Source organism: Gadus macrocephalus, chromosome 23, assembly GCF_031168955.1.
Source record: "Gadus macrocephalus chromosome 23, ASM3116895v1".
NCBI classification, from domain to species: Eukaryota; Metazoa; Chordata; class Actinopteri; order Gadiformes; family Gadidae; genus Gadus; species Gadus macrocephalus.
Window position 1 is genome coordinate 13,363,029 of NC_082404.1, and position 27,420 is coordinate 13,390,448.

Below are 27,420 nucleotides of genomic sequence, written 5' to 3' on the forward strand. Positions count from 1 at the left end.
TTGAATGTAGGCATGAACATGCATCGTGTAATTTGGAAACAATTGGCAACATATTGTGAAACTGAATTGTCCAAGGTGAACCATTTGCCAAAGCAGAAGTAGTTTAATTTGTGGAAACATGAACTCCTGTCAGAGTGTAGTGGTGCATATTACAAAAATGTTTTGTAAACACGGTACAAGATGTATTTCAGGATCTTCTTATTATGTGCTGCAACAAAACGTTTTAAACAATCATATCCTCAAGACTATAAATCAATTTATTCAACATCTGCCAGTATTCACTTCTGCGTGATAATAAAAGATAAATATTATGGCCAGAGATGCACATTATTATGAATTCATGAAAACAAATCATTGCAAATGTATGAAAAATAATTTAAAATGGATCTCCCAGTTAATACAGTCTCAGACACTGTGTGACTGACGGACTACTAAAACATTTTCTACATTTTGGTTTTATCTTTTTGACATACTGTGTTCTTGATTGCATCTCTCATGATCCCCTTCTCCATTTTTTTCCTCCTTTTCCAGATAAACGAGCTAAGCCATGTCCAGATTCCTATCATGCTCATGCCAGATGACTTCAAGGCCTACTCCAAGATTAAAGTGGACAACCACCTCTTCAACAAGTAGGTTGCTGTGGTTTCTCCTGGATTGATATATTGGTTGTTATGAAATACACTTAAAGCAATATCCGTTATTAGCTGTTAAAGGACATATCGATTCTGCCGAGTGCATCTACCACAAATGTAAAAGAGTGTTGGAGATTTCCTAGTATAACCTACTTTCCCATGATGTGTTTCACGTTGAACGAAGGCTGGTGTCAGCCGAGAGGCTTTCTCAATTCATTTTTGTATTCAAGTCGAATATACATGTACTTCCAGGGAAAACATGCCAAGCCATTTTAAGTTCAAGGAGTACTGCCCTCTGGTGTTCCGCAATCTGCGCGAAAGGTTTGGCATCGACGATCAGGACTTTCAGGTGAGGACGAGCACAGACGCATGAACTCAGATACACACACACACACACACATGTAAAGATTGTCCGTGCGCGTCATGCTTTTGCCCTTTACTGCTGGACCTTGGCAAATCGTTGTCTAGTTGCTCCACAGTCTCTGCTCTATCTCTCTCTGCTTCTTTCTCTGTCCCCTTTTTTGCTCTGGTCGATTCCTTCCTTGATACTCCCGCACAAGCTCTCTTCCTTGGTAAATCCCTATTCCCAGGACAGGCCGTGAGTTGGCAGCCCACGGAGGTCAGTGTGTCCCAGTTCAGCGCAGCTGTCCCACTCCCCTGTTTACATTGGGCTTCGGCTGGCTGTGGTCAGTGGGCGTTTGGCGGTTTGGGGGGGTGGGGAGTTTGCATCAAAGAGAGACTTTGACAATGTCAAGGTGGAAGCCACGATTTGTTGGTTTCTGGTCAGGTCAGATGTGGAGATCAGAGGGACGGGACTAATCGGCCGTGAATCACGATGAGATCATGGGCTCGGCTGTCGACCTCCACCACTACTTTCACTGCTCCCCTCCCCTACTCAAAATAAGTTGAACCGAAACACATCCACGTAAGCCTCTGATGCAGTGGTGAGCGAGCCTCTCAGCGGTTTTGAAGAACCTGCGTCCTTCCCCATGTGTTGCTCCTCGGCTCAAACGGAAGACAACGCGGGCTTTGTCGTTTGGTGCTTTTGCAAATAAAAACGAGATGTCCTGTCCTGGCGTGGAGAAGACGCGTGGGAGGGTGGGCGGTGTTGAACCGAAAGCAGCATAGCGTGAAAGTGGGGGATAGGGACTACACATGTTGGATCATGTTGCGTTGTTGCTCGGACCTGTGTGCAGCATGTGTGCGTTTGAGGGATTTGTCTGTCTGGAGGTTCAGCTGTGCTGCAGGCCTGAGGTCAGATCCCATCTGGTGGGCCAAACATAGGACCATCGCTGGTGAGAGGACAAGCGAGACCAGACCCAACGTTAGAGCTGTTGCCTGGAAGTCCATGGAGATGTTTACTTGCTCTTTCATGTCGCAGAGCCTCTACTGAATATGATCTGCCGTATATTTGAAAGGAATGGTGTTACTGAGATCTGGCTCAAAGGGGTGATGTATAGTGAGATCTTGTGGAACTCGTATGAACATGGAAATGTATGCGTATGCACCCCGCATGCATAAATGTATGCGTATAATGTGTACAGTATGTGTGTGTGTATTTATTGTATACCTGCCACATTTTTCTTTCAAGTTAAGTTTGGTGACGATACTATTATGTTGACAGCAAAATGATAATAGTTGCAATAACTGTGCACTTTATTAGGAGGGTAATTAATGCCTCCTCTAGCCAATCTTATTGCCATGAATAAAAGTTCACTCCACGCGAGGAGAGACTGCAGTAATTGCTATTTCAATTCCTCTCTGGATTGACTGTAATAACTTGCACCTTATGAACCACTGTGTTCTTCATAGCCCACTTTACTCCTTTGTGTTCAACTAACCTCCGTTCTCCGTGTACACTGGAGGAAGAGTTGGAACAAAGTGTGAAGCACCTTGTGTGCTAATGGAGGAGATGGAAAATATGAATAGCCCCCACTTTTTTTCTGAGGATTGTTAGTTTTACCTCATCATGTGACAGCCGCACGGCTCGGGTCTTAACAGGAAAGTGGAACTGGGCTTTCCTGTGAGTAAGGTCCTCCGCTGCACTTGTAGTAAACACCTTGTAGTGCACTGGTTACCTGCGAGTGTCCATCTGCTTGTTGTCGTTTGAGGCGCTTACGTATTTTGTTGCCCTCACCATGCAAAGTTAAACTGAGGGCTGGGTATTCTATTTCATTTGGAGGGATTCTGGACACTGGCTCTGCCAGATATACAAAAAAGGAATGGAACGGTTGAAAGAAGATACAAACAAGGTTTATAAACTTCCAATAATGACAATGTTGGCTATAATATATAAGGAGATGTTTTATTGTCTTGTGTGACATTGATGCATAAAATATGGACATTAATATAGAATTGTGAGCTCTATTAACAATGGAGCCAGCATTCAGCCTGTCTTAACTCATGCCTGTCTTAATATATTGTATATAGGGGAATGCAAACCCACAGTATATAAAAAAAAAAAAAATGTTAACATCAGGATCTCATAAGGACGCAGCAGCGCGATGCTTGCCCCCCTGTGGACCCTCACGCTCCTGGTGTTTTCTCTCTTCTGATTGGCTGGCAGAACTCTCTGACGCGGAGCGCGCCACTGAACAGCGAGTCCCAAGGGCGGAGCGGCGCCCGCTTCCACACCTCCTACGACAAGCGCTACGTCATCAAGACCATCACCGGCGAGGACGTGGCCGAAATGCACAACATCCTCAAGAAGTACCACCAGGTGGGTTCGCATCGGCCGTTACCCCAGCGACCAATGGTCGCTTCACATGTACTACCGTTACTGTTACTTCCCCTACTCTCCCCTATGCTGTCGTACAAATTATAATTATTAACCTTACTGTACACAAAATGCATGGGGAAGGATTACCTTTTATGTGTTTTAACTCTCACCCGGAAAGGTAGTGGGTTCGATCCCCGATGTCTGCAGCCTGCCAGACGGCAGATAGGGGATCTGCTCTCAAATGACATTTATCTGAATTCACTAATTCGCTTAGGGTGAAGGTGTGTGTTACAGTCACTAAATAGTACTGCTTTGACTACTTATGTGTGACCTTGGAGTGTACAAACTGCAAACATTGCAGGGATGTCAATGGACACACATACTCTCAATCCCCCTGTAGTGTGACAACATAATCACCTGCAGGAAATCAATCGCTTTCCCCCCCCCTCAACCATCTCTGTACAACGTGCACTGAAAACTGAAAACAAGGGGGAAAATGCCAGCCGGGTTGATTAATAACCAGGGGTCATTATATTGACGACCGCTTCTCGTGTCCGTCGCCGTAGTTCATCGTGGAGTGTCATGGCAACACGCTGCTGCCTCAGTTCCTGGGGATGTACCGGCTGACGGTGGACGGCGACGAGACGTACATGATCGTCACGCGCAACGTCTTCTCGCACCGCCTCTCCGTCTACAAGAAGTACGACCTGAAGGTAAAGGAGGAGGATGGTGGCGCTAACGACGTGCTAACAGTGCTAACGCAGTGTGTCTTGAAGGGAAGGGGTGGAATTAAAGCTGGGCGATTTTATTGGAGACATTTTTTTTGTCTAGATGATTATGGGGAGGTTCATTTAACATTAATGACTGTGACAGAGACATGCTTATGAAATCAGAATACCATCCTTAACAGTCAAACTGCACTCAGTTGTTAGACTTTAGAATGGGGATTACGTTGAGCTATATGGAAATTTTAAGTATGGTATCAGACCTAAACTAGTTTGCCCATCTCTCTGATTCTTCAAACCTTATATTTGATTATTTTAAGGGCACATCTTCTCATTGTTATTCATTTAGTTTTTAAACCTGGGTATCACCATAAGTCGAAGTCTTTACCATTAAAAGACGATAGACGATCATCTTGAAGGATTGCCCAGCCCTTGGCAGAATCTCTAGATGCTCACAGAAGCTCTCATCGTTTTGATATAACGAAGGCTAAGACGGCTAATCTGTGTGCTTGTCTTTCCTTTTCAAGGGTTCTACTGTTGCAAGAGAAGCCAGCGATAAGGAGAAGGTATAGTCACGTGTCTGGGACGGGTTCATGCACGCAGGCACGCACGCACACGCACTTAGACGGCTTAGAGGTGAACACGTCACTGATGATCCATTGACGATGGATGATTGATTTCACATCTCAATCGGCAGGAACCGTTACCAACAAACGATCAAGGTTCTGACCCCGCCATGTGTGTCTCCTCGGCGGCCGACAATAACACATTGTCGTTTGCTTGATTTTTATGTTCTACGGTTTAAAGGTTTGCGTGCCTTTTTGGGGGGGTGACCACAATTGCAGAAATCTCCATTTTCTTTTCATTTGGAACCCAACTCATCACATATCCCCCCCCCCCCCACAAACACACACCCCTGCGCACCCACCGCATGTGATTTATGTGTGTTTGTGTTTTTTTTGTTTGCTTGCCTCCTTCTCAGTCTCCCACAGCTGCTGCAGTGTCCCCACGCCCCCCCCCCCCCATGCCCCCGTCAGGCTCCCTGCTCGCTGCCAGTGTGTGTGTGTGTGTGAGAGGCTGAGGCTTCATGACGTGTCTGTGTCTGGATTATGTGTCTATGAGTTTTCTTATTCAACCACGACTAAGCCTCTGTACTCCAGAGGGGGGGGGGGGTTGTGTGTGTGTGTGTGTGTGTGTGTGTGTGTGTGTGTGTGTGTGTGTGTGTGTGTGTGTGTGTGTGTGTGTGTGTGTGTGTGTGTGTGTGTGTGTGTGTGTGTGTGTGTGCTATGTCGTGTGTGTGCTATGTCGTGTGTGTGCTATGTCGTGTGTATCTGTGTCGAACGTTAACATTCGGATTGGGCGTGCTCGTCCTGGCAGCTGAGGGAGCTTTTCTTGTGCCCTCTGTCTGGAGAAAGATCTGTGTCTATCAAAAGGACCAATTCTATTTATATTCTGATTGTTTCTATTATATTTCATCGCTCTCCTTAAGTAGAGGATCGGTCGGTTTCTTACTCGAGTGTTTCAAACGGCCTGTGGCTCTTTCAGTCTTTAGAACGCTTTGGTCGCAGCGAGGGTTGGAAACAACGAGACATAGCCCTAAATCAGATGTTGGAACACCAGCGTTGGGGCTGACGGCACTGAAAAATAGCTGAGTCACTTGTCCTGCGTGTGAGGGAGTGAGTGCGTCGCGGAGTGTGTGCGTGAGTGAGTGTGCGCGTGCACGTCTAGCGGTCTTAAGTGTGAAACTTGGCTGAACCTCAGAGAACAGTAGGCCTAAATTAGCCGTCCTATAATTTGAGCCGGCGGGGCCCAGTCTTTCCACCAGGACCTGATCTGGGATGCTTCGTCTGGGGGGGCACCAAGCTGGGTGCCGTGACGGGCAAACCCTCTCCCACATCTAAATATAGTAGAGCGTGGAGGAGGGTCACAGTGCACGGGCTACAAGAGGATTAAGCACAAGTGTGACTGAGGTGTAACCTCTTTCAAGTCAACTGTTGGTGTGTGGGTGTGGTTGTGTGTGAAGCACTGTTTACTGACAAACAGAGACTAAGACAAATATACATTGGGCTTCACTACGGCCAACTACCGATGCTTATGCCTACAGTGGTTCTTGATCTACATAGAGGTGTATAGCTATTTAAGAACACTGTACGTGTGCATATAAATGAGAATCACAAATACAGTTAGAAAGGGAGAAAGTCTTTGTATGCTTAAAGGGAATGAGGTCTATTAACCATTGTTCGTGTATTGGGTGTATATGAATATTACGTTGACTGTGTGTCACGAATCGCTCGGTACACGCGAGCACGGCAGTGTTTTCTTCCTTGTTCTGCATGAGCCACCCCTCTGATGCATGCGTCTGCATGGTACACGTAGTGTTGTTTTACATCTTACTCCACCCCCAGGCCCATCACTTCTAACACACACTGCGGTGTGGATCGACACAAACATCAGTGTACTGCACGTCTCTGGTCCTGTCCTTCTCTCATAAGACATGTCTTCTTTCTTTTCCTCTTTTCACATGAATCATAGTCCTTGGTTTCTGTTGTTGGTCTTTTTAAGATAACTGCTGAACCTGTGCAAAAATGTAGACGGGGTTCTCTCAAAAAACAATGTCGGATTGCTGGCTTAACATCTTGATATTGAAATAGATATTGATAGTTTCTGCCTGTTTTTTATTAATTTGTGCCATACTCTATTCACATAAGTGGTTTGATAACTAAACCATATATTTAGCCTAAGCTTGGGCCTTGAACCACAGCTAGCTTTAACGGCTAGTCTCTTGTGGTTTGTGTCTTTGCAGTGCCATCCGCAGGGCCGGTGACCTTTCCCACATTTGCATGTTCCTAATTAGCTAACGCCCGCCCCTGGCCTTGTGACGTAGCACCTGCGTCTTCGCCAGGTTTTCGGCTCGGTGGCCTTATGTTACCCCCCCCCCCCCATCCCCCCACCTTGTTTATCTGCTCTTGTTTACTCTCCGTGGGCCCGTCACACCAACACCGGCTGGTCTCTCTGGTGGGAGGGCGCTTGGCTTCCCACTCAGGTGGTGTGAGATCTGCTTCACGCCGCCCTTTAGTTCCTCAGGACAACCTGCTTTATGTTCCAGGCTCTGGGGCGCGTGTCTTTATTTATCCTTGCTTTGGGTCCTCGATGAGCAGGTTCATAGAATGCTAATTAGCGTAGCATAGCGTTGGACTCTCTATCTAGCTTCTATTCAACCACTCCCCCCCCCCCCCCCCCCCCCTTGCTTAGCCCTGTTGGGAGCCCTACACGATGGCTAGGTGCCTTCCTGAAACGGGTGTAGATGTTTCTGCTGTTCAACGATGCTGCATACAAGATATAGTCATCCTATATAAAAAAAAAAAGAATCTTAGCATCGTCTGTCATTGAATGGGCAGCTCACTTTCGCCGTAGCATCCAGCGGCCGTCCAACCAATTCTTCAGCAGTGAAAAGTGTCACTGGGCCAAGGACCCGATATTTCTTCAAAAAGTAAAACTATGCACTGTAATATCTAAATATATATAGACGTATATATTTATTTATTTCCTAAAACACTTTGCTGTTACTTCCAACTTCCTTCCTCCCTCCTTCTCTTCCTTCTTCTCTCCTTTCCGCACCCAACCCCAACTCCCCCCCCCCCCCCCCCTCCTCCTCCTTCTCTAGCAGCCGCGCCCCCCAGAGGACGTGCCCCCGCGGCCCAAATCTGGCAACGTTCAGCAAAGGCTGCAAACACTGCGGATTGCCACGCGCTTTTACTGCGCAATGAAACACGTAAGAGATGTAAGCGAACCAGGGCTCATATTATACCAGGCATGATCTACAAAAAAGAAAGCACTTCTTTATTTTTTTATTTTATGTTCATCTTCTTTTCGTTGCGTTTTTGTTACCTGTTGCAACGAATGGATCTTATTCCGTCCGCCACATGCCATGAATGACTCCGCCCACACTCTCCATCCCATTCAGACGCACTCTTTACGCTTTTCGCAAGGTTTTACCGATTGCATCGTCCTTTTTTTTGGGTCATTTCCGTACATGGTATTATTGTTATTCTTTGTGGAACCTGTCGCTCAATCTTTAAGAGACAGCGTTGCTGGGGAGGAGGTGGCGGTGGTTTCAAGCGAGGTGAGAAGTTGCAATGGGCGAGAACTTGGGGTTGGTGTGTGTGAACCCTGTGAGAAACTAGCGCACTTGATTCACAGCGCCCCCTCCGTGATTGGCTCAGTGTATTCTGTTGCCAAGGGGTTGTTGTGTGAGTCAGCTTTGTCTGCGATTGTGTTTGAAGTGTGGATCTTGCCGGAGGGCATCACACTCTGATGTAACACAATTCCTCGATGGCGGTTGCTGCAGAACTTTAAAATGCAGTCTATCAGGAAACTTTTTAAAAGAATCTTCATGACATCGTCAAAGTAGAATTTACAAGATTAAACAACTTATGGCGGTACAAACTAAGCATCCAATCAGTTAAAAAAAACACGCCACCTACACTTGCCCTAGCCGCTCAATAAAATGTTGCTCTGCACTCAGAATGCAGAACTATTGGACTGCCTAAAGGCTGCCACTATCTCTGCCACGATGGGCAGTCTGTGAGCATGTGCAGTGGTGTGTAAAAACAGACAGGATACAGCTATGGAGTCTGATAAACACTCATTTGGGATAGACTGGATGTCCATTGACTTCCCAATTTTAGAACGCATCTACACCTGGAGAAAAACAAAAATCCTGGCAGATTGACATCTGGAGATAGATGACAATTAACCTGGGGTCTGTGCAAACCGGCCAAATCCCTTTAAAATAAATACGAACTTTGTACAAATGCTGTACACTATTGTGTGCCATTGTACAAGAGGATATGAAACCTATACGGTAACTCTCCTTATAGCATTGGTGTTAAAATATCACATTCACATTCACAGCAGTAGCTTATAGACGACACACACACACACACACACACACACACACACACACACACACACACACATACACATACGGTCCCACTCGCAATGTGTTTCAACCCTTCGAACACAAAGAGACCTCCAGCACGGCCCGTCGTATGCTTGGATCTCACGCACCCGACGGCATTCATTATGTACACTCCTCCATCACAGAGCCCTGCGTTGGCGCGGTCCCATAAAGCAAGAAGCTGTGCTGGCGGCTGACCCAGATTCTTACCATTGACTCGATGAAAGGAAGCTCCTCCGCCCCTGGGAGGGCGAAGGGCCCCCCCCGTGTGAACTAGTAGGCAAACGCTAGCCCTCCGAAAAGAGGAAGAGTGTGCGGTGTGAATATCTTAAATAGGTGCTCACACGGCGGCTCTCTGCCGGCTGGTTAACGGGAGTTGTGGATATATATATAGATATATAATTGTTGTGTTATTATCTTGGTCTAGCTGGTTGGGGTTCGAACCCGGAATCTTTCGGCCAGGAGTTGTTGAACACTGGCCCAACTGTGAGCCTCCTTGAGCATCAAGCACAGAGAAATCTCCTAATCTGATTTCATTACAATGTTTGATTTTACAACAGAATGAACCTGTTCTGTATGAACACGTTCTGTATGAATACTTGGAATTCTGCGTATTGCATTCCGGATACATTGTGTGACAGTGCAGTTCCTTGGGAAACTCCGGTCTTAGTGAATCACTGTAAGGCAGAGGGCTTAAGGGACAGCAAAGTGATGAGAAAGTATGTTCTCCGTGTTTCTGTCACACTACATCTCGACCGGACCCATCACCACTCTGTCCTTCCTTCTTACTTTTGTCTTTTTCTGTCTTTTTCGTTATCTTTCTTGCCATTGCCACGCAAAGCACCAACACTCAGTTGTCACATTTAGATGATGCAGCCAAATCTGTTGCAGGAAGTCGGTGATGTGTGCACAGGAAGTCTGTTAAGCAGGAAATGTTCTTATCTTAATTTTTAAAATACATAAGTTATGTATACATTTCCCAGGGAGGAAACCTAAATTTTGTTGAAACGACAAATGGATTAAATTGAACATTGGTCAGATGTGTAAGAAGCTTAGGTAAAGTTCTAGGAATTGTATTGTGGATTTGGGCCACAGATGGGCATTTACTTCAGAAAGGGTAATGCTGCATTTCTATTCACATATATTGCACATCATCCCCTTTGTCAGTTCTTTACACTGCATTACACAAGAGAAATCAGAGTTTCATCACTGATGAATGATCTACTGATATTTACTTCCCAAATTGGAACTATTTTAATTTCCTAGGCCTAGATTGTTCACATCGGGCATATCAGACCTATCAATCTAATAAATAATACTCATACATGACTCTAAAAATGTGATCTTAAATTGATACACATTATGCATTATGTAGATAATAAAAAAAAATATATAGAAAAAAGATGGAGAATATGTAAAGCGTTCGACCATTTCGTTTTAGATTATGGAGGCAGGGGTGGGGGAACCATCTTATTCACAGTAGGAAATGTGAAAGCATTATGTTTGCCCTTCAGTTGCATCCCAATTTCATTTAACGTCTCATATGCATTTCATCCGAGTTGTGCATCACATATTTTTAAGCAGATTAAAGGTCCATGTCTGTTAATATATATGTGCTCGGGGACCGGTGTGTTTTCGTTCTCTGTCTCTGAGAAAGTGTGCGTTAAGTTTCTGTACGTGTTTGCGACTGTGTATGTATGTGTCGTATCAGCTCATCCTGTTATTATTTTGTGTGTTGCTGCGCCTCTTTCGCTGCCATAGAAACACTTTGGTAGCCAAACTGCTGCTGCTGCTGCTGCTGTTGCTGCTGCTGCTGCTGTTGCTGCTGTCCCGTTACATCATTTCCTCTCCAATACTTGCTCAGTACCTCAGGAGTTATGTCCCCTCTCCTTCCTCCCACATCTGCCACCTCTAGGCCGTTGCTGGTATGGCAGCATTCAATGAATAACTTTAGAAGTAGAATGAAACCTAAGGGGATTCTAGGGGCCGGGCAGTGCTGCTCTACAACTCCTCTAAATACTGCACCTGTACCACTTTCCACTGCACTGTTAGAACATTTCCAAAGGCGTGGAAAACACATTTGTTTATGCAAATAACCAGAGCCTGGTTTGGTTTCCCCACAGCATTTTAATGTGTCAGTGGGATGAATTACTCCAAGCAAAGTACCACATAGAAAACAGGGATGGTGGCTGGACTTGTTTATGCTATTACTAGAGAGGATCTGGCCATGAGGTTTAAATTGTCTTTTAAAATGGTACTTTCCCCACTGTGAAAACACATCCATATCTACAAACCAGGCCATAACTACAAAACGTTCTTACTCCTGTATGTTCAATGTTGAAGTCTCTGCGCAGCATGTCATGCAACAGAGTGTGTTTTATTTCGGTGTGTTTTTAAAATCAATCCTGAGGCATTTGCTGCCTACGGTTTGCATGCGGCCTGCTTTTCTACGGTGAAGATACTGCTTTGAGGTCAGGGCAGCCTGGCCTGTCTTGACCTCCTCCTCGGAAGCGCATGTCTGATGTTTATTCTGAAGCGGGGGGGGGCAGGCGTGTCTAACCAACCACACAGGCCCAGACCTCTCTCATGTCCCACGGGTTGTCTCAACATGCAGGATCGACCACTCATCCGCAAAACTATGGACGGAAATATTTCCGGTTTGCAATTGGAATGGTCCGCAACTGCCCTCGGTCACATTCCAGCGGGGCTATTCTTCTTATGGTGTTAGGCTGAGACTTTGTTTCTGTCTGATTGATTGGTCACGCTTGTTGACAAACCCGTTCCAAATTTGCCACCAAATCCCTTCCGACGTGTCAAAATGTAGAATGCTATTTAACTATTAATCTATTTATTTTAGTCTGAACTTATAATCACTATTTGAACTGATAGTTTCTCAGAGGTCCTGGAAGGGCTTCAACCACAACAAAAGCCCCTTTAATATAATTTTACCGTTCTCAAATGATATTATATTATATTACAGGTGCGTCGTTCGACTTGGTGGAACGACTCCCCTTTTCAATCCAGAAAAGCCGAATCCCGGTATTCTGTGGGGACCCTCATCAGTAACAATGATGACGATCCCCACCTCACCCTACCCCCCTCCCCCCCCCCACTGCCCGGTTCTGCTGCCGCTCCCCGGCTCAGCGGCCCTAGGGTCTGGGGTCTGTGGTGTGCTGGTTGTTTATCTGGTCGTGCTGCTCTCTACGCCTCACCCCAATGCTCAGGCCAAGGAGCTGCCCACCTACAAGGACAACGACTTCATCAACGACGGGCAGAAGATCCACATCGACGACGAGAACAAGAAGCTGTTCATGGAGAAGCTGAGGAAAGACGTGGAGGTGGGCGCACCACGGGGCATGTGCTGGGCTTGAGGATGGCCGGGACTATCTGAGTGTCCTACTGCTAGCCCAAAGGAAGAGGAAGTCATGTTGTGCTAGGTTTGACCTTTAGTTTGGGGTAATTCCGTCCAACTGTAATGATGCTAAACCTTGGACTACTTCTAGAATTGTAACCATCATAGAAACAAAGCTTCCCCTAGGCCAACCCGTAGAAGCTAGGAGTCCTATCACAGCTGTCTTTGTAAATCTTCAAGCGGTTGGTACAAGAGTTGTAGGTTTTTATACTATGTACTATACGAGGCCTCGAAAAACCAATCTTTCATTCACTGCGCCTGCTATTCCCTATGATCCATTCGTCCTCTCTTCACACTCTACACCCTCCTACTTGCTCTGTCCTTCAACCCACGATCACACCACCGCCACCACCTTTACCACCACCACCACCACCTCCACCTCTCCCCCTGCAGTTCCTGGCCCTGCTCAAGCTGATGGACTACAGCCTGCTGGTGGGAATCCACGACGTGGAGCGGGCCGAGCAGGAGGAGGTGGAGAGCGAGGACAACGAGGGCGAGGACGACGGCGAGAGCGACGGCGGGGTGGGCACGCCGCCCGACAGCCCCAGCAACACGCTGGACAGCGCCAAGCCGCTGTCGCCCGGCGAGTTCGACCCCACCATCGACGTCTACGCAATCAAGAGCAACGACGGTGAGTCGCCGCCGCCGCCGCCGTCGTGGGTCGAGGGATTCATGTGAAGTTCAGGAACGACGGCAGTCAGGAGCGCGACGGTTCAACCCTTCAAGCATCGAATCCCTCGCTCGGCCTTTATCAGGCAATAGTCTTCTCTGCGTGTGGTTGGTTATGCAAAACCGGGAGAAGCAGAACTGTGTCAGGGTTTTTCTTGCACTTCTGCTTTGGCAGAGTCACAATTTTTAAAGCTGATGTTCATGTCACTTCACTTCCACTATGAAAGAGAAAGGGGAAAAAAAAACATTTATCATTCCGGAAGCTCCCTATGAAAGGCTCGACAGTTTCGCCGGCGTTGCTCGCGAGTTCAAACGAACTGGTGCTTCAGTCACGGTCGGCACCGCATCACTTCCTAGGGTGGACGGGCGGCCACGTCATCGCCGTCAGCGTCAGCCCGAGGGGGGTTTGTCACGTCGTGTGGTTTGTCACGTCGTGTGTGTGTGCTCTGGTTGTGCTTCGCAGGCGCCCCCCGGAAGGAGGTGTACTTCATGGCCGTCATAGACATCTTGCAGCACTACGACGCCAAGAAGAAGGCTGCGCACGCCGCCAAGACCGTCAAACACGGGGTGCGTGACTTATGTGGCTTCCCTCGCCGGCTCTGCTCCGGCTCTGGTTTGTTTGTCGTTGTGTGAACGTGGACGTTGACCTAGTTCTGTCTGCGCTCCAGTCTCCTTTGGACAAAAAGGGTCGTCTGAGTGTAAAGATGAAGAATGGATTTGTTGCTTTCCACATTTTTTTAGTTTCAGGCAGGGTTAGTCATGTTCCAAGTTACTCTGTTTTTTAAAACTGTTGCTGTTTAGATAGTTAAACGACGTAAAACAAGGTTAGTTATTGCTCTTTATTTGCTTTCGTTAAAAGAAAACTAACTGTTCACACACTGTGTGTGTGTGTGTGTGTGTGTGTGTGTGTGTGTGTGTGTGTGCGCGTGTGCGTGCGTGCGTGCGTCTCCCTTGCACCCCCTGCAGGCCGGAGCGGAGATCTCCACGGTGAACCCGGAGCAGTACTCCAAGAGGTTCCACGACTTCATCACCACCATCCTGTCGTAGCCCCCAGGAGTCACGCTGGAGGAAAGGGGGACGGGAGGGTGGGCGGGGGGGGGGGGGGACAGGGGCGTCCAAGGTGGGGGGAGAGAAAAGAGGCCAGTGGAGTTTGAGAAGGGGGGTGGGGGGTGGATATGAGGGTGGGCGTGGCCCAACCAAGAGTCTGCGGAGATATGCAAGTGTTGCGATGGCCTGGTGTTGTCTCTCTCTCCGCCTCAGGCCTCCCCCTCGTCCCCCCGTCCCCCCACTTGAAGCGGGGCGCGGTGTTGCTCTGCAGCTAAGAACCATCATTCGTTTACATTGAACCTCTCCTCGGTTATCGTTGTTGTCGTGTTCTGTTTACGTCGGACCATGCAGTTTTGTGGAAAACGGTCAATGTCATAATTTTTTTTTATGACTATATTTAGGTATTTGTTTTGTTCGTTTCTCTCATACCATTCGTTTTCGGGAACGAAGCTTTTGGATTTTTTTTTTGCTACCGTCTCCGCAGCGATGTGTCTCGCGTCCTGCGTTCATTGTTTTGTTTTTGTTCATACGTTTTGACTTGTTGTTTTTATTTCGTTTTTTCATGTTTCCCTTTTTGATGTGAGAGGTTACGAGTGGGACGTTGTGTGCTTTTGTTTGAGGTCAATGCTAGAGGTCAGAGGTCGAACTCACAGCACAGCTTGAAACCATTCGATTTGGTTTTGGGGAGGAAAAAAAAATGCAGACTTTGAGCGGCGAGTCGTTGAGCCTCGTCCAATGCAATCGCTTCGCTTCAGGAAGTAGGAGGCAGTCTTCCAAAAGGCCAACAGCCAAAACTTCCCCCACCGGATTTTAATTGTTTCCCCCCGTTGTTTCAAGCCCTCCACTTAACTCATCTTATCTCTCAATCGGGCTCCTGCATCCGTCAGTCATCTTTTAACCCCGCCCCCGTTGCGGTCGTTCTTGCTGGTCGCTTTCTGTCGTCCTTACTGGTTTAAAAGGTATTAAACTTGTGGAAGAAGCTTTATTTCTTTTTATCACACAAGAGTTGTCTCAGCGATTCACAATACACTCTGTGCACCCGGGCCAGTACAGGTCCGGTGTAGACGCCTGTGGTCAGCGCGTCGTGCGTCTCCGATGTTTGCGATTGGCCCACCTATGTTGCGCTCTTCTTGTAGCGCTATGGATGAAGAAGGGAAGTCTGGGCTGGTCAAACTTCCATAGAGGGAGGGGGAGCGAAAGGACCGACTGCCCTGGTCCAATGCGTTTTTGGACTTAAGTCCCGAGCCACAGGCACCAAACTGGGTCAACAGGCGGCTGTGGTTGATGATAACAAACCCCTGACTGCTGTAATTCCCCGTTCTTTTTTAAATTGGGTTTTCCCATTGGAAATCCCCCCCCCCCCCCCCCCCATCGCCCCTAAAGTTCTCCCCCGTTGCCATCAGCACCTTACTAACTCCTAATCACAGAATAAATAAGTAAATGTTGCACTTTTATTTGCTCATTTGTTATTCCCTCTTTCTCTGTTACATGCACAACATAAAGCACTGTCCCTAGAGATCCAATACACCCCGCCCTCTTATCTAGTCGCGCTCCCTGGATGTCAGAAGGGATTGACTCAAAATAAATAAAGGAACCGTTCCAATAATAATTGCACCTTCGCACCTATCTGACCGAGTGTTATTATGAGTGTCCGGTTGGGGGGGTCACATCGTGTGTGTGTGTGTGTGTGTGTGTGTGTGTGTGTGTGTGTGTGTGTGTGTGTGTGTGTGTGTGTGTGTGTGTGTGTGTGTGTGTGTGTGTGTGTTCCAACAGAAGACAAAATGAGCGGGATTTGTGGGGGTGGGGGGGGGTGGGGAGCTGTGTGGGTGGGGTCAGCAGCCGCGGGTTATATAGTTAGTGTTGTTCTGAGTACTTATGGTCCCGTCCGGCCAGTGGATCAGCTCTGGAGCCTGGTGGATGCGCGTGCTAACCCCCTTGTGTTGTTTGTGTTTTTGCTGTTGTGGTTGTTACTGTGGACGTTGATGAACGGTGGTTTTATCTGTGTTTGGATCTGGGTGGATTTATAATGTATCAATGTCTCAATTTCTGTTTGTTTGTTTTGAATGTCTTTCTTTTTCTTATTCGGTTTGGTTGAATTGTTTTTTTTTGTATATTTTGCACAAGAGGAAAGGAACCAAATGTTATGCATATGATCCCAATTAGTTGATGTGGTCTTAACAAGGGAAATGCAATATTATATGTGTATGTACGTGACAAGACTGTGCGTGCGATGTTGTTCAACAGTTATGGTTAACCGACTAAAACAGAAAAATCCCCCCAAAAAAAAATTGTACCATCGTTCTTCTTCTTAACCCATGCAAAAAGTTATATTCACATTTATATTTTTACATTGCATTTAAGTCGTGAAATATAGTTGTATAAAATTAAAAAAGCGATAAACCCTTCCCTGCCCTCTAGAGAGTGTGTGTGTGTGTGTGTGTGTGTGTGTGTGTGTGTGTGTGTGTGTGTGTGTGTGTGTGTGTGTGTGTGTGTGTGTGTGTGTGTGTGTGTGTGTGTGTGTGGTCCTGTGTTGAATGAAGAATGACACTGCTTGAATTTGTACAAAGCTTACTATAATATAAACATGTACTGTAACAAAGGAAAAAGAAGGCAAAAAAAATATGCATGTCGCAGGACTGAGTTTCAATTCGTTCTCCTTCTGTGCTCTTGTGTGTGTCGTCTCGCGGCTCCATGTCCACGGTTTGATGTCCGCGTCCCTCTCCCCCACTCTCTCGACCTGTCTGCTCTCTGATGTAAACAGTGTGCTCCATGCACCATGCTTCACTATACCTGTTGTTTTCATTATATACACTGTGCAAGAGGTGTGCCTTTTTATTCTGAAAATTATTTAATTTTGTATTTTGTAATCTTTTTGTTCATTCTTTTTTTCTTTTGTTCGTTCCTATCTTTTGTTTTTAGCAAAAGGTAAACAGATTATTTTAATATTTTGAGGGTCTTTTATTTTTTGTTTTTTCATTGTTTATTGTAGGCTTTTTATTTTCATCTCTGCCACCTCCTTCGCCACCAAAAAGCTAAAGTGTTATCGTTCCATGGGAAAGTTCATTAAACCACTCATGCCAAGACCACACTTAGCCATGGTGTTTTTCAACTCAACCTGTTGGCTTGATTTTCTTTCTCCAAGTGAACCCTTTGCTCCAGTTCTATTCTTTCTACCCATTAAGGTAGGCTACATTCACATGTCCTATGCTCTCGAGAACTACCAGCAAAGCTGCAATTAAATTCTTAGAAGGTGGAGGAGTGCATGCTGGGAGATGGAGTATCTGAAATGCATTAATCCTATGCCTAACGTCATGGATAGTCCACATTCTGGTTGCATAAACAGACACGGCACGCAACTCGTCAGAGTTTAAGATGCTTTGCCATTGCTTACGTCTTGTCTTCTATCATGTCCAACTACTCTCTCCCTATCTGCTTCTTTTTTCTTTTTTTTTACCCTCAAAACATTTAGCTTTTCATTTGATTTACATTCACTTTGCCAAAAGTATTGTGTTGAGCAGTGGAGACTGCCCCATTCGCGCTTCAGGGTATCCAAGCTTCAGGAGCTGTGTAGTGTAAAGTGGTTCTGCGCTCCATGTTAATGGGATGCTTTGGTTTAACTAACTCAAATGAACATGTGGGAAGTTCTGAGCTATGTGAAACACGCCTTGTGTCATCTACATGTGGTTTTATGAAGTGTAAAGGGAAACATGTTATTATTATTATTATATCAAGGTAACGACTGAAAACTCGTTTGCTATTGGAAACATTTGCAGGGTGGCAGAAATGGACCTCGGTCTGATCATGGCCACAGTTTAAAATAAAAAGACGTGTGTGTGTTGTGTCTGACAACGACCACTGGGGCTCATCGTTTCCCATCCCCCGCCAAACCCACCAGCCCTTCCTTTTGAGGGAGAGAGGCCAACCGCTGTTGTGTTGTGTTTGTTGTTCTACACCTATAATGACTATGATATCCATAATAATACACTCCCATTTCATCAGCATTCACTAAAACCAATTAAAGCACTTGGTCTGATAACTCGGCCTGCTCCGCTTTGTTCTTCGTTTGGTTGCTTTGTAAGCCCTTTAGGTAGGCTGTTCTGTAGCTAGTTGAGGCCATGATCAGAAGGACAGCAGAGATGGCTCCTTCCGGCGCCTCAACGTGATGCTGATGGTGCTGTGAGAAGGCAGCAGTGACGTCACCACAGCCTAGTGTGAGTACTGCATCGAGAGGCAGCAGCAGATCTTCCTCGTGCATCATGTGACCATACATCAGTACGGTTGTATGCCTCCTTTTTCTGATTTGTTTATTCTCGCCATTCCCTTTCTACATTGAAGGTCGTTTTTTTTTGTTTTTATTTGAGAAAAAGGAGGTATAGAAAATGATGGAGAGAATACTACTTTGAGAAAAAGTAGTACTAAATTAGGTAGAGAAAAGCTAGAGAATATTTTTTGGGCTAATATACTTTGGAAGGAGGTATAAGGGGAATTGGAGACAATATTAAAATAGGAGGTATAGAAAATGATGGAGAGAATAAAAAATCTAGAAAAATGAGGTATTGAAAAATGATGGAGAGAATAAAAATCGAGATAAAGGAGGTGTAGAAAATTGATAGGAGAATAGAAAATCGAGAAAAAGGAGGTGTAACGACAATATGACAGAATTAAAGATTGGAGAAAAAGGGGTTGGTAGAAAAATGTAGAGAATAGAAAAACCGGGTGTAGAACAATTATGGAGAGAATGAATAATGGAGAAAAATGAGGCATAGAAAAAGTATAGAGAATGTTTCTGCGGTTACTCAAACCTGTTTTAACCAACAGCCCTCACCACTGCACTATCAAGACACATTTGCACATTTTCTCGGAGGTTATACTTTACTTAACAATTCACATGTTATAGAAATAAGACATTTCCCTTAAAGGTAACCTTTCCCCTTCAAGTCCCCCATCATTAATGGCACTTTGTGCTGGGACTCAAACATGAGCTGTTTAGAGTGTTAACCAGCAGCCCTTACCACAGCTCCATCAAGACACCAGTTTAAAAATTCTCAAAGGATATACTTTACAGTTCACATGATATAGAAACAAGAGTCTAGCAGCCGGGTACTTAAACTGGACTTGAACCGCGGTCTCCAGGGTTAGCTCAGAGTTACCTCCACTTCCCCATACATTGGTTACTTAAATTGCGGAAGTTATATATGAGAGAGCAACTCTCACGGAAATACGTGAACTGTCACGCACTGGGTTGGAGAGAGAGTGCAATAGACAAAGCATTACGATTACAACTAAAACACACAACCAGAACACACATTTACATATAGATGTAGCATATATATTTGCGTGTGTAAGAGCAAAGCATCTCTGTGAAAACCAATATTTGGCTGAGGGGACACATACATACTGTACATTAGAGAGGAAACGGTATGAAAATCTTGATCACACGTACAGGCATACATACATCACTTGAAAATCAGCACATCGATTGCGTATAAGTTATTTATTTAACATCAAATTATTAAAGGCACCCAGTGCAACTTTATGTAAACATTCAATGAAAAATAAACATTCAATTTCTAGTCTTTTTTACACGTAGTAAGTTTCAATAACTCCATACCATTACATATCGACATTCAAGGAGCAAAGATGAGACGTCGTTGTGTGGTGAGAACTGATAGAAAATCGTAAACAACAACAATCGCCGGTGGGGAGAAGCCATTTTTCCATTGAATGGAAGCCTGCTTTATTTATTGTAGGTTACAAAAAATAAAGAAAATGGCGGCATTGTTGTTGTTATCGATTTTGTATCAGTTCTCACCACACAACGACGTCTCATCTTTGCTGCTTAAATGTCGGTATGTAATGGTATGGAGTTATTGAAACTTACTACGTGTAAAAAAGACTAGAAATTGAATGTTTATTTTTAAGCCTCGAAAGTTGCACTGGGTGCCTTTAAAAGATGCTACATCAACTTAAAAATCTGCGCAGAGGTAGGCCACCACACGATGAACAAGACCATGACGTAGTGTGTGGAAAAAAAATTTATTAGATTTTTTTTAAATCTGTTATAGCTTGTTTTGCAGAAAACCAAGAAAGACGTTGTCGCCATGTGCGACGCAGCTGTTGCAAAATAAAAAGAAACCTGATACTTTTTAGGAAAATGACCGCCAGAGGGCAGACTACACCGGGAAATCACAATAATGGTTGCATGTGTGGTAGGTATCATGGACCTATTAAAGAAGTAGAAAGGAATGCCTGTTATCAATTGTGGAAGACGGGACTTTGACTTGTTTAACTGTAAGAAACATTTTATACTTCCATTTGATGATTGATGTTTTTTACTGGCCTTGATGTAAACAACATAACATAGCGAAACAAATCCCCACAAGATTAAGGAGCTGAACCTCAATGACTGCACTTCTTTTGCATTTTAAATTGGTTTAATTGAATTACATGCATAGTAAATAAAATAACAGGTTCTCTGCATTTTATAATAAAAAAGGGACCTAAACATTGATGGACAATCATAAGTCTTTGCATTTTAACAAACGTCTCACATTTCCATGTCTGGTGCCTAGTCCTATCTAAAATTAAAAAATTGAAATCATTTGGCGACAAAGACAATACTCAGAGTACGAAAATCTGGATGATAAAATGTTTAATTCACCGTAGAGACCGGCACTTAAATCTAAAGCGTAAATCACTTTGTGCGGTGGAAGGAGGGTTCAATCACCCTGGCAAGAACTTCTCCGCCCGCTCCAGTAGGACTTCCGAGTAGCCCGGTGAGTAGAACCTGCAGCGAAGAAAGCAACACTATGTTGGTAATCTCATAATACCTTTACCAACATGGTGTACCACCCACCAGCCTTCCACTGGAAATGGCAAGAAAACCCTGTTATTCGTAAAGGGAAAGTTAACACCATATCTATTTTTTCACTCAAACAGTTCAGTGAAGTGTTTTTTTCTTTTGACTCAAATGTACCAAACGACGTAAAACAGGGAAACTCTCTGAATAATACAAGTCTGCCACTCAACTCAGCTTATCCTGTGTGCCGTGGGTTTGACCCATGTCACACAGTCTAAAAGACTGTCACCATGGCAACTTGTAGGCAGAAGTTCTCCTGCCAAAAACGTTGTTTACTCATCCTTTAATTTAGTTTACCTTGTGGGTTTTAAGCGACGCATGTTTGTGTGCTGGCTATGGTAAATGGACCGCATTTATAGAGCCCTTTTGTAACCAATGGCCACCCAAAGCGCTTAACAATTTTGCCCAACATTCACCCACACATTCACACACCGACGGCAGTGTCAGCCACGCAAGGCGACAGCCAGCTCGTCGGGAGCAGCTAGGGTTAGGTGCCTCTCTCAGAGACACCTCATCACTCAGCTAGGAGGAGCCGGGGATCGAACAAGCAACCTCGCGGTTACCAGCCAACCCGCTCTGCCTCCTGAGCTACATGCCATGCCCCTGCAAAGTGTGTGTTCCCTTGTGTATGTATGTGTGCATGCGTGCGTGCATGCATGCGTCTCTGCATAGACCCAACCGCTGGCTGGATGTGCAGGGCGTAACGGGACCGGGGCCCACCTGACGATCTCCTCGGGGTAGCAGTTGTTGATGACCATGATGTACTCCTGCATGGCCGACCCGGGCTCCGCGTCCATCTCCTGCATCTTCTTCAGACCGCCGCTCGTCACGAACAGACGCCGCGCCTTGCTGTCGTGGGGCAGCACCTGAGCGGAAGGTAACCGTGACGACGCCTTTAGCCACACATTCAGCCAGTGCACGTAGCGACAGCGGTACAACTGGTTGAATCTGCAGCGGCTCTCGCTGCAGATTCAACCAGTTGTACCGCTGTCTTCTATGTATATGGCTCTCGATAGTATGTGTAGTTTTATTAAAGGTGACATATTCTACCACCAGGTGTGAGTGTGATTAGAGTGTGATTAGAGTGTGATTACAATCCGATTAGAGTGTGATTACAATTAGCAACGTTTGCTACAGTCCACTGGGTAGGCTGGTAGACTGATCTATCCAGCACACATCTAGGTGGACACGCCCACTTGTGATGTCAGAAGAGGCCGATTTTCAAAACGGCTTGTAACGGCTAATCACACTCACACCTGGTGGCATAATATGTCACCTTTAAATAATATTAATTATAATCGTTATGATAAAAATCATCCCCCACATCGTTATTACTCATTTTCAGGACCCGTCCCACACACACTTTAGAGTTTAGCGCTGGAAGACCTTCCGGACCCCGCCACCCTGCTGTCGTACCTTGCTGAACTGGCAGAGCACGTGCTTGAGGATGTTGCTCGGGGCCTCGTAGAGGAGGGGCTCCAGGGCGGGCAGGTGGGTGCACTTCTGCAGCACGCTCTTCAGGGCCTTCTTACACTGGGGGGGGGCAACGGAGTAAAGGCCGAAGTGTTAGAATCGTATGTCATGATGGGAATGGGCGTTTCAATGTCATTTTCCAGGGGTTAAGGTCCCCCTAACCCCTGGAAAATGATATTGAACGACCCCCAGTAGGTCGATATGCCATCATTGACTCCCTATTCCATTGAATAGTGTGGGGATGACCAATGGCGTCGCTCGTATCAGAGCATATTTACTGCTGGGATTCCTTTAATTTAGTGGAATCGCCAGCATGGAGAAAAGAGCAACACTGACTTGCAAAACTGGACCGGGATGGAGACAGTTAACGAGGTGTAATCCTTTTAGTCACTCACCACAGTTAGTGGGCTTATATCAAATTCAGAGCGTAACTCCGTTGAGGACAGCGTGAGTGTTTAGAGTGCACTTTAGAGTGTTGCTCAATGGAGCCAAGCTAGCCTAAAACTTCGCAGTATCTCACAGTGCAACTCCATGGAGCCTAGCTAGCTAACTTATCTGTGTAACATGTGAGAGTGTGCGCCTGGTGATTCCAGCTAGCTAACTACACGCGTGTCTCAGAGCGTTCTTGATTGCAGTGGACTAACAAGTGGGCTAACAAGAAGTGAGCGCCGGTGCCTTGTCTCCCGACCTTGACCCCCCCCCCTCCCTAACCTTGACCTGCAGGTCCTCGGAGCTGTTGGCGTCCAGGTACAGCTGCAGCAGCGCGGGCAGCAGGCTGGCCGCCGCCACCGCCCGGGCGTGCTCCGGCGTGTGGCGCCCGATCTGCCCCAGGGCCCAGGCCGCTGCCGCCCTCATGTGGTCCTCCCGCTCCTCCGACAGACACAGGGCCAGCTGCGGCACCCCCTGGAGGGCAGGGGGGCGCAGGGCAGTGTGTGAGTGATGTCATCCACCCATATACCGGACGTGTGACAATGTGATGACACTCAGAGAGGAAGACGTGCCAACAACATATTTGCGTTATGTCTACGTGTTACATGGAGGTAAGTGTTACTTATCCCCATGTGTTTGACAGACTTGTATATTTATGTTTTCATAATTATATTCACAATTGCGACGGTGTTTGTTGATTTATTTTTCCCAGCCACAGCTGAACGTCACTTTTGGATTAAAAGCATCTTCTTAAATGACCTCATGTGAATGTTTGTGTTCATGGAACACAATGGTTAAATGGGAGGCAAAATGATAAATGGGAGGCACACACACACACACACACACACACACACACACACACACACACACACACACACCTTGGCCACGATGACGGCCATGGCCAGGTTCTCGGTGTGTGCGGCCACGTATCCCAGCATCATGATCCCGGGCAGGCGCACGTTCCCGCTGCTGTCGCCCAGGTAGTCCACCACCGCCGCCATGCCGCCACAGTTCACGATGAACTGGGCCAGCTAGACGTGGATACACACACAGAGACAGCTGCACAAACACGTATAGGCACGATGACACCAATGCGATAACCTTATAATTTGCATTGTGAGCACATTGGTCTCTCTATGTCCTTTCTGACCTTTGTGCATATATATACCTATATGTGTGGGTGGTGCTTGTGTTTGTGTGCGTGTGTGAACGTATGCACGTGTGTGTGTGTGTGTGTGTGTGTGTGTGTGTGTGTGTGTGGGCTTGCTTGCGTGTGTGTGGGTGTTGGGATGCTCGTGTGCGTGTATTTGTGCGTGTGTGCTTGTGCGTGCGCATGTGCGCGTGTGAGTGTGCGCTAGCTCACACGGGTGAGTGCATGTGGGTTCTCTCGGTACCTCGGGCGTGTGCTTGACCACCTCCCTCATGAGCGTGGTGACGTTCTTCCTGACGTAGTCGTCGGGGTCCCGCAGGCAGGCCAGCGCGGCCGGGAACACCTCCGCCTCCACCACCAGCTCCGCCAGCCCCACAGAGTGCTTGCTGATCTGGCTCAGGGCGGACAGCACATGCCTCTGGGGGAGGGAGGGAGGGAAGGACGGAGAGAAGGACGGACAGAGGGAGGGAGGGAAGGACGGAGAGAAGGACGGACAGAGGGAGGGAGGGAGGGAGGGACGGACGGAGGGAGGGATGGACGGAGGGAGGGAGGGAGGATAGAGTACAGTTGGTTACAGTAGTCTAACGTCTATCAATAAAGGCTAAGGCTGGTAAAAACACACAACTCACGTTTACCTCAGGCTTATAAAGACACACGGGGGGGGGGGGGTCTCGCCGACCTCACCTTGAGCTTGGCGTCCGGGTTGAGGATCATCTGGGCCAGGTGGGCGATGGCGCCGTTGTCCACCACGCTGTGAGCCAGCTCCGTGGTGTGCTTGGCGATGTCGCTGAGGGCCGAGGCCGAGATGCGCTTGAGGGCCATCTCGGGCTCCTGGAGGCAGAGCACCAGCAGGGGGACGGCCCCGGCCTCCACCACGCACTGGGACAGCTCTGGGTGGTTAAGGTGGAACCGAAAGAGAGGATTTGATTGTATTAGCCTGGCTCGGTCGGTCGTGATACCATCTGATGCATTTACATTTAGGGCATTGAGCGGACGCTTTTATCCCAAGCGACTTAAGGTTTAGTTATTGACGCAACGCAAGGGGGTTTACGGACCCATTACGTCCTTGCGGACCCTCCTCGCGTCCGCCGCAAGGGCTGTGATTGGTCCACTAACGTAACGAGAGTGATTGGTCCTGTGGTAAACCCGACGCAGAACCAAAACAAGGTCACGACTGCATTGAAGCGACCGCGTGGTCACTGCGTTGTTGCGTCAACGTCCCGCCATAACTTACGTTCGTTGTGCCGGGCGACGTACCCCAGGGCCCAGGCCGCCGCCTCCTTCACCCCGGGGTCGAACTCCTCCAGGGAGAGCACCAGGGCGTCCACCCCGCCACAGGCCACCACGGCCAGGGCCAGCCCGGGGGAGTGCTTGGCCACGGCCCGAAGCACGAAGGCTGCTGCCTTCTTGTAAAACCGCTGCAGGGTTCAACGTTGGAGAAGACATTTTTATCTTTTTAGAGAGAGAGAGAGAGAGAGAGAGAGAGAGAGAGAGAGAGAGAGAGAGAGACAAGTAGGGAGAGAGAGACACAAGTAGGGAGAGAGAGACACAAGTAGGGAGAGAGAGACACAAGTAGGGAGAGAGAGACACAAGTAGGGAGAGAGAGAGAGACACAAGTAGGGAGAGAGAGAGGTAGAGTGGAGGAAGAAAAGCCTGCTTGCACTCATTGTAAAGTGCTCTTCGATTCTAAAGCAGCCGCAAGGCGGAATGCCAAGTTGGTCTGACACACACCCTCCTTATTCAGGAGACTGACCCTAGCAGAGGCCCCCCTCAGAGTAGGAATCTCTCTCTCTCTCTCTCTCTCTCTCTCTCTCTCTCTCTCTCTCTCTCTCTCTCTCTCTCTCTCTCTCTCTCTCTCTCTCTCTCTCTCTCTCTCTCTCTCTCTCTCTCTCTCTCTCTCTCTCTCTCTCTCTCTGCGCTACTAAATGGCCCAATGAACCCTAAAATATATTGAATATAAAATATTATATTTTAAATATTTTTTCAAATCCACTCACATTCTGAGAGGCCAGGGAGTGAACCAGCTGAGGGAGGATGTCTCCCTGCACCACGGCCTCGGCCAGGTCGTCGCTGTGATTGGCCAAGCGGCCCAATGCCAGCGCCGCCGTCTGCTGGACGTTGGGAACCGAGTCCAACAGAAGTGGCCGCAGCAAGGTCATCACACCTGGGTTGGTAGGTTGAAGGTGAGGTGACATCGACATGGTCAACAAAACAACCAACAACAAACAAACAACGTTAGCAGAAGTGCAAGCGACAGAGAGCAACGTGTGTGTTACTATTGCAGGTTGTGCAGGCGTCCATTCATCGTGGTTCAACAGTACCTGCGTTTTGAAGGGTTTCTATATTCTGCGGTCGAGTGGCGAGGTCAGCCACAGTCTGCACGAACTGCAGCCTCGACTGCTGGTAGTGCTCGAAAACTGCAGTCAAAGCGGAAGCATTGTTAACAACCGAGTGTTAACTTCGACTTTTTTTCTTTTTTGTCAATCAAAACATTTCTCCCGGGGGGGGAATCGCTTTCGATCCGGAAATGCTGGTGGGGGGGCTTACCTTGTAAAACCTGCCGCTGAGTCATGGTGGCGGAACGGACCGAAACAGTGAATATACTAAGAAGAGGATGTGTATATAATAAAAAAGGCAAGGTAATTTCTTGCTTTAGTTGACTCAGAAACACATTTTCAATGCCCGAGTAAAAACGTCCTCGCTTCCCCCCTGCGCGGTCTCAAGTTTGGGGACTGTTAGTGTTGCCTTGGCAACCACGAAACAGGCAGTCGCTGGAGCCCGGAGCTGTGCTTTTGTTTACGTGTGTTGTAGCCACGTATTAGGTTTCCAGGGACAATTAGTCGACCAATCAGCGACGACAGTATGTATAGTATATAGGCTATTCATTCTGTGAATTTGTTTTTGTGTCTGCCCAGAACATTAATAAAATAATAATAATAAACAGTGATTATAAACAGAGTTTTATATTCGTTTTAAATGTATGTGTCTTATTTCACTGGACTATGATATATACAGTATTTAGATTAAATGACAAACGCGTGAGATAAATATTGCTATGCTTCTAGTAGGCTCAGGCTTGAAAGAGTCGTCCCTCCATCCCAACACACACAGACACACACTTATTTGAATTTGAAAAATATTTAAAAAGAAATATTAATAATTGTATAAATAGTTTTATAAGATTATTATCCCTTTATTTTTGATAGAATGATTAGATAGATACTTTCTGAATGCCTTGGATCTATAGTACTCCCTCAATGGAAAACCAATATTATCATACAATTATATTTTACCTCAAACCTGGAAAATGTATTTTCAGGATCAACATTTACACATTTACACAGT

At 46.7% G+C, this 27,420-nt stretch overlaps 2 protein-coding genes across 6 annotated transcripts in view; one reads left to right on the forward strand and one right to left on the reverse strand.

Annotated features, from left to right (window-relative positions):
* The window catches only part of pip4k2aa (phosphatidylinositol-5-phosphate 4-kinase, type II, alpha a), a 30,540-nt gene extending 12,340 nt beyond the window's left edge, over window positions 1–18,200 (forward strand). Inside the window, exons 2-11 of one of the 5 annotated variants that reach the window (XM_060045559.1) lie at window positions 532–629; window positions 885–981; window positions 3,199–3,351; window positions 3,918–4,064; window positions 4,604–4,642; window positions 7,741–7,857; window positions 12,261–12,374; window positions 12,842–13,079; window positions 13,581–13,684; window positions 14,084–18,200. In XM_060045559.1, coding sequence (XP_059901542.1) covers window positions 532–629; window positions 885–981; window positions 3,199–3,351; window positions 3,918–4,064; window positions 4,604–4,642; window positions 7,741–7,857; window positions 12,261–12,374; window positions 12,842–13,079; window positions 13,581–13,684; window positions 14,084–14,164 — 1,188 coding nt within the window. In that variant the 3' untranslated portion in view covers window positions 14,165–18,200. The remainder of the gene's footprint in view (window positions 1–531; window positions 630–884; window positions 982–3,198; window positions 3,352–3,917; window positions 4,065–4,603; window positions 4,643–7,740; window positions 7,858–12,260; window positions 12,375–12,841; window positions 13,080–13,580; window positions 13,685–14,083) is intronic. The other 4 variants (XM_060045561.1, XM_060045560.1, XM_060045562.1 and 1 more) reach the window with 4 other exon arrangements.
* Window positions 18,201–20,576: 2,376 nt separating this feature from the next.
* On the reverse strand, window positions 20,577–27,187 carry spag6 (sperm associated antigen 6). The gene is made up of 11 exons (XM_060045281.1): window positions 26,623–27,187; window positions 26,397–26,492; window positions 26,073–26,239; window positions 25,310–25,493; window positions 24,760–24,965; window positions 24,320–24,493; window positions 23,804–23,956; window positions 23,208–23,399; window positions 22,440–22,556; window positions 21,744–21,889; window positions 20,577–20,951 (listed from the first exon to the last, which is right to left on the reverse strand). Exons 1-11 carry the CDS (start codon window positions 26,645–26,647, stop codon window positions 20,888–20,890), a joined length of 1,524 nt encoding a protein of 507 aa, XP_059901264.1. The 5' UTR covers window positions 26,648–27,187; the 3' UTR covers window positions 20,577–20,887.
* Between the last annotated feature and the right edge of the window lie 233 nt (window positions 27,188–27,420).

Coding starts and splice junctions, on each gene's coding strand:
- spag6 (XM_060045281.1), bottom strand. CDS start 26,647: ATGACTCAGCGGCAGGTTTTACAAG. Junction 25,494..26,072: donor ACTCCCTGGCCTCTCAGAAT/GTGAGTGGATTT, acceptor TGAACCCTGCAG/CGGTTTTACAAGAAGGCAGC. Junction 21,890..22,439: donor TGCTCTGCCAGTTCAGCAAG/GTACGACAGCAG, acceptor CCTTCCGCTCAG/GTGCTGCCCCACGACAGCAA.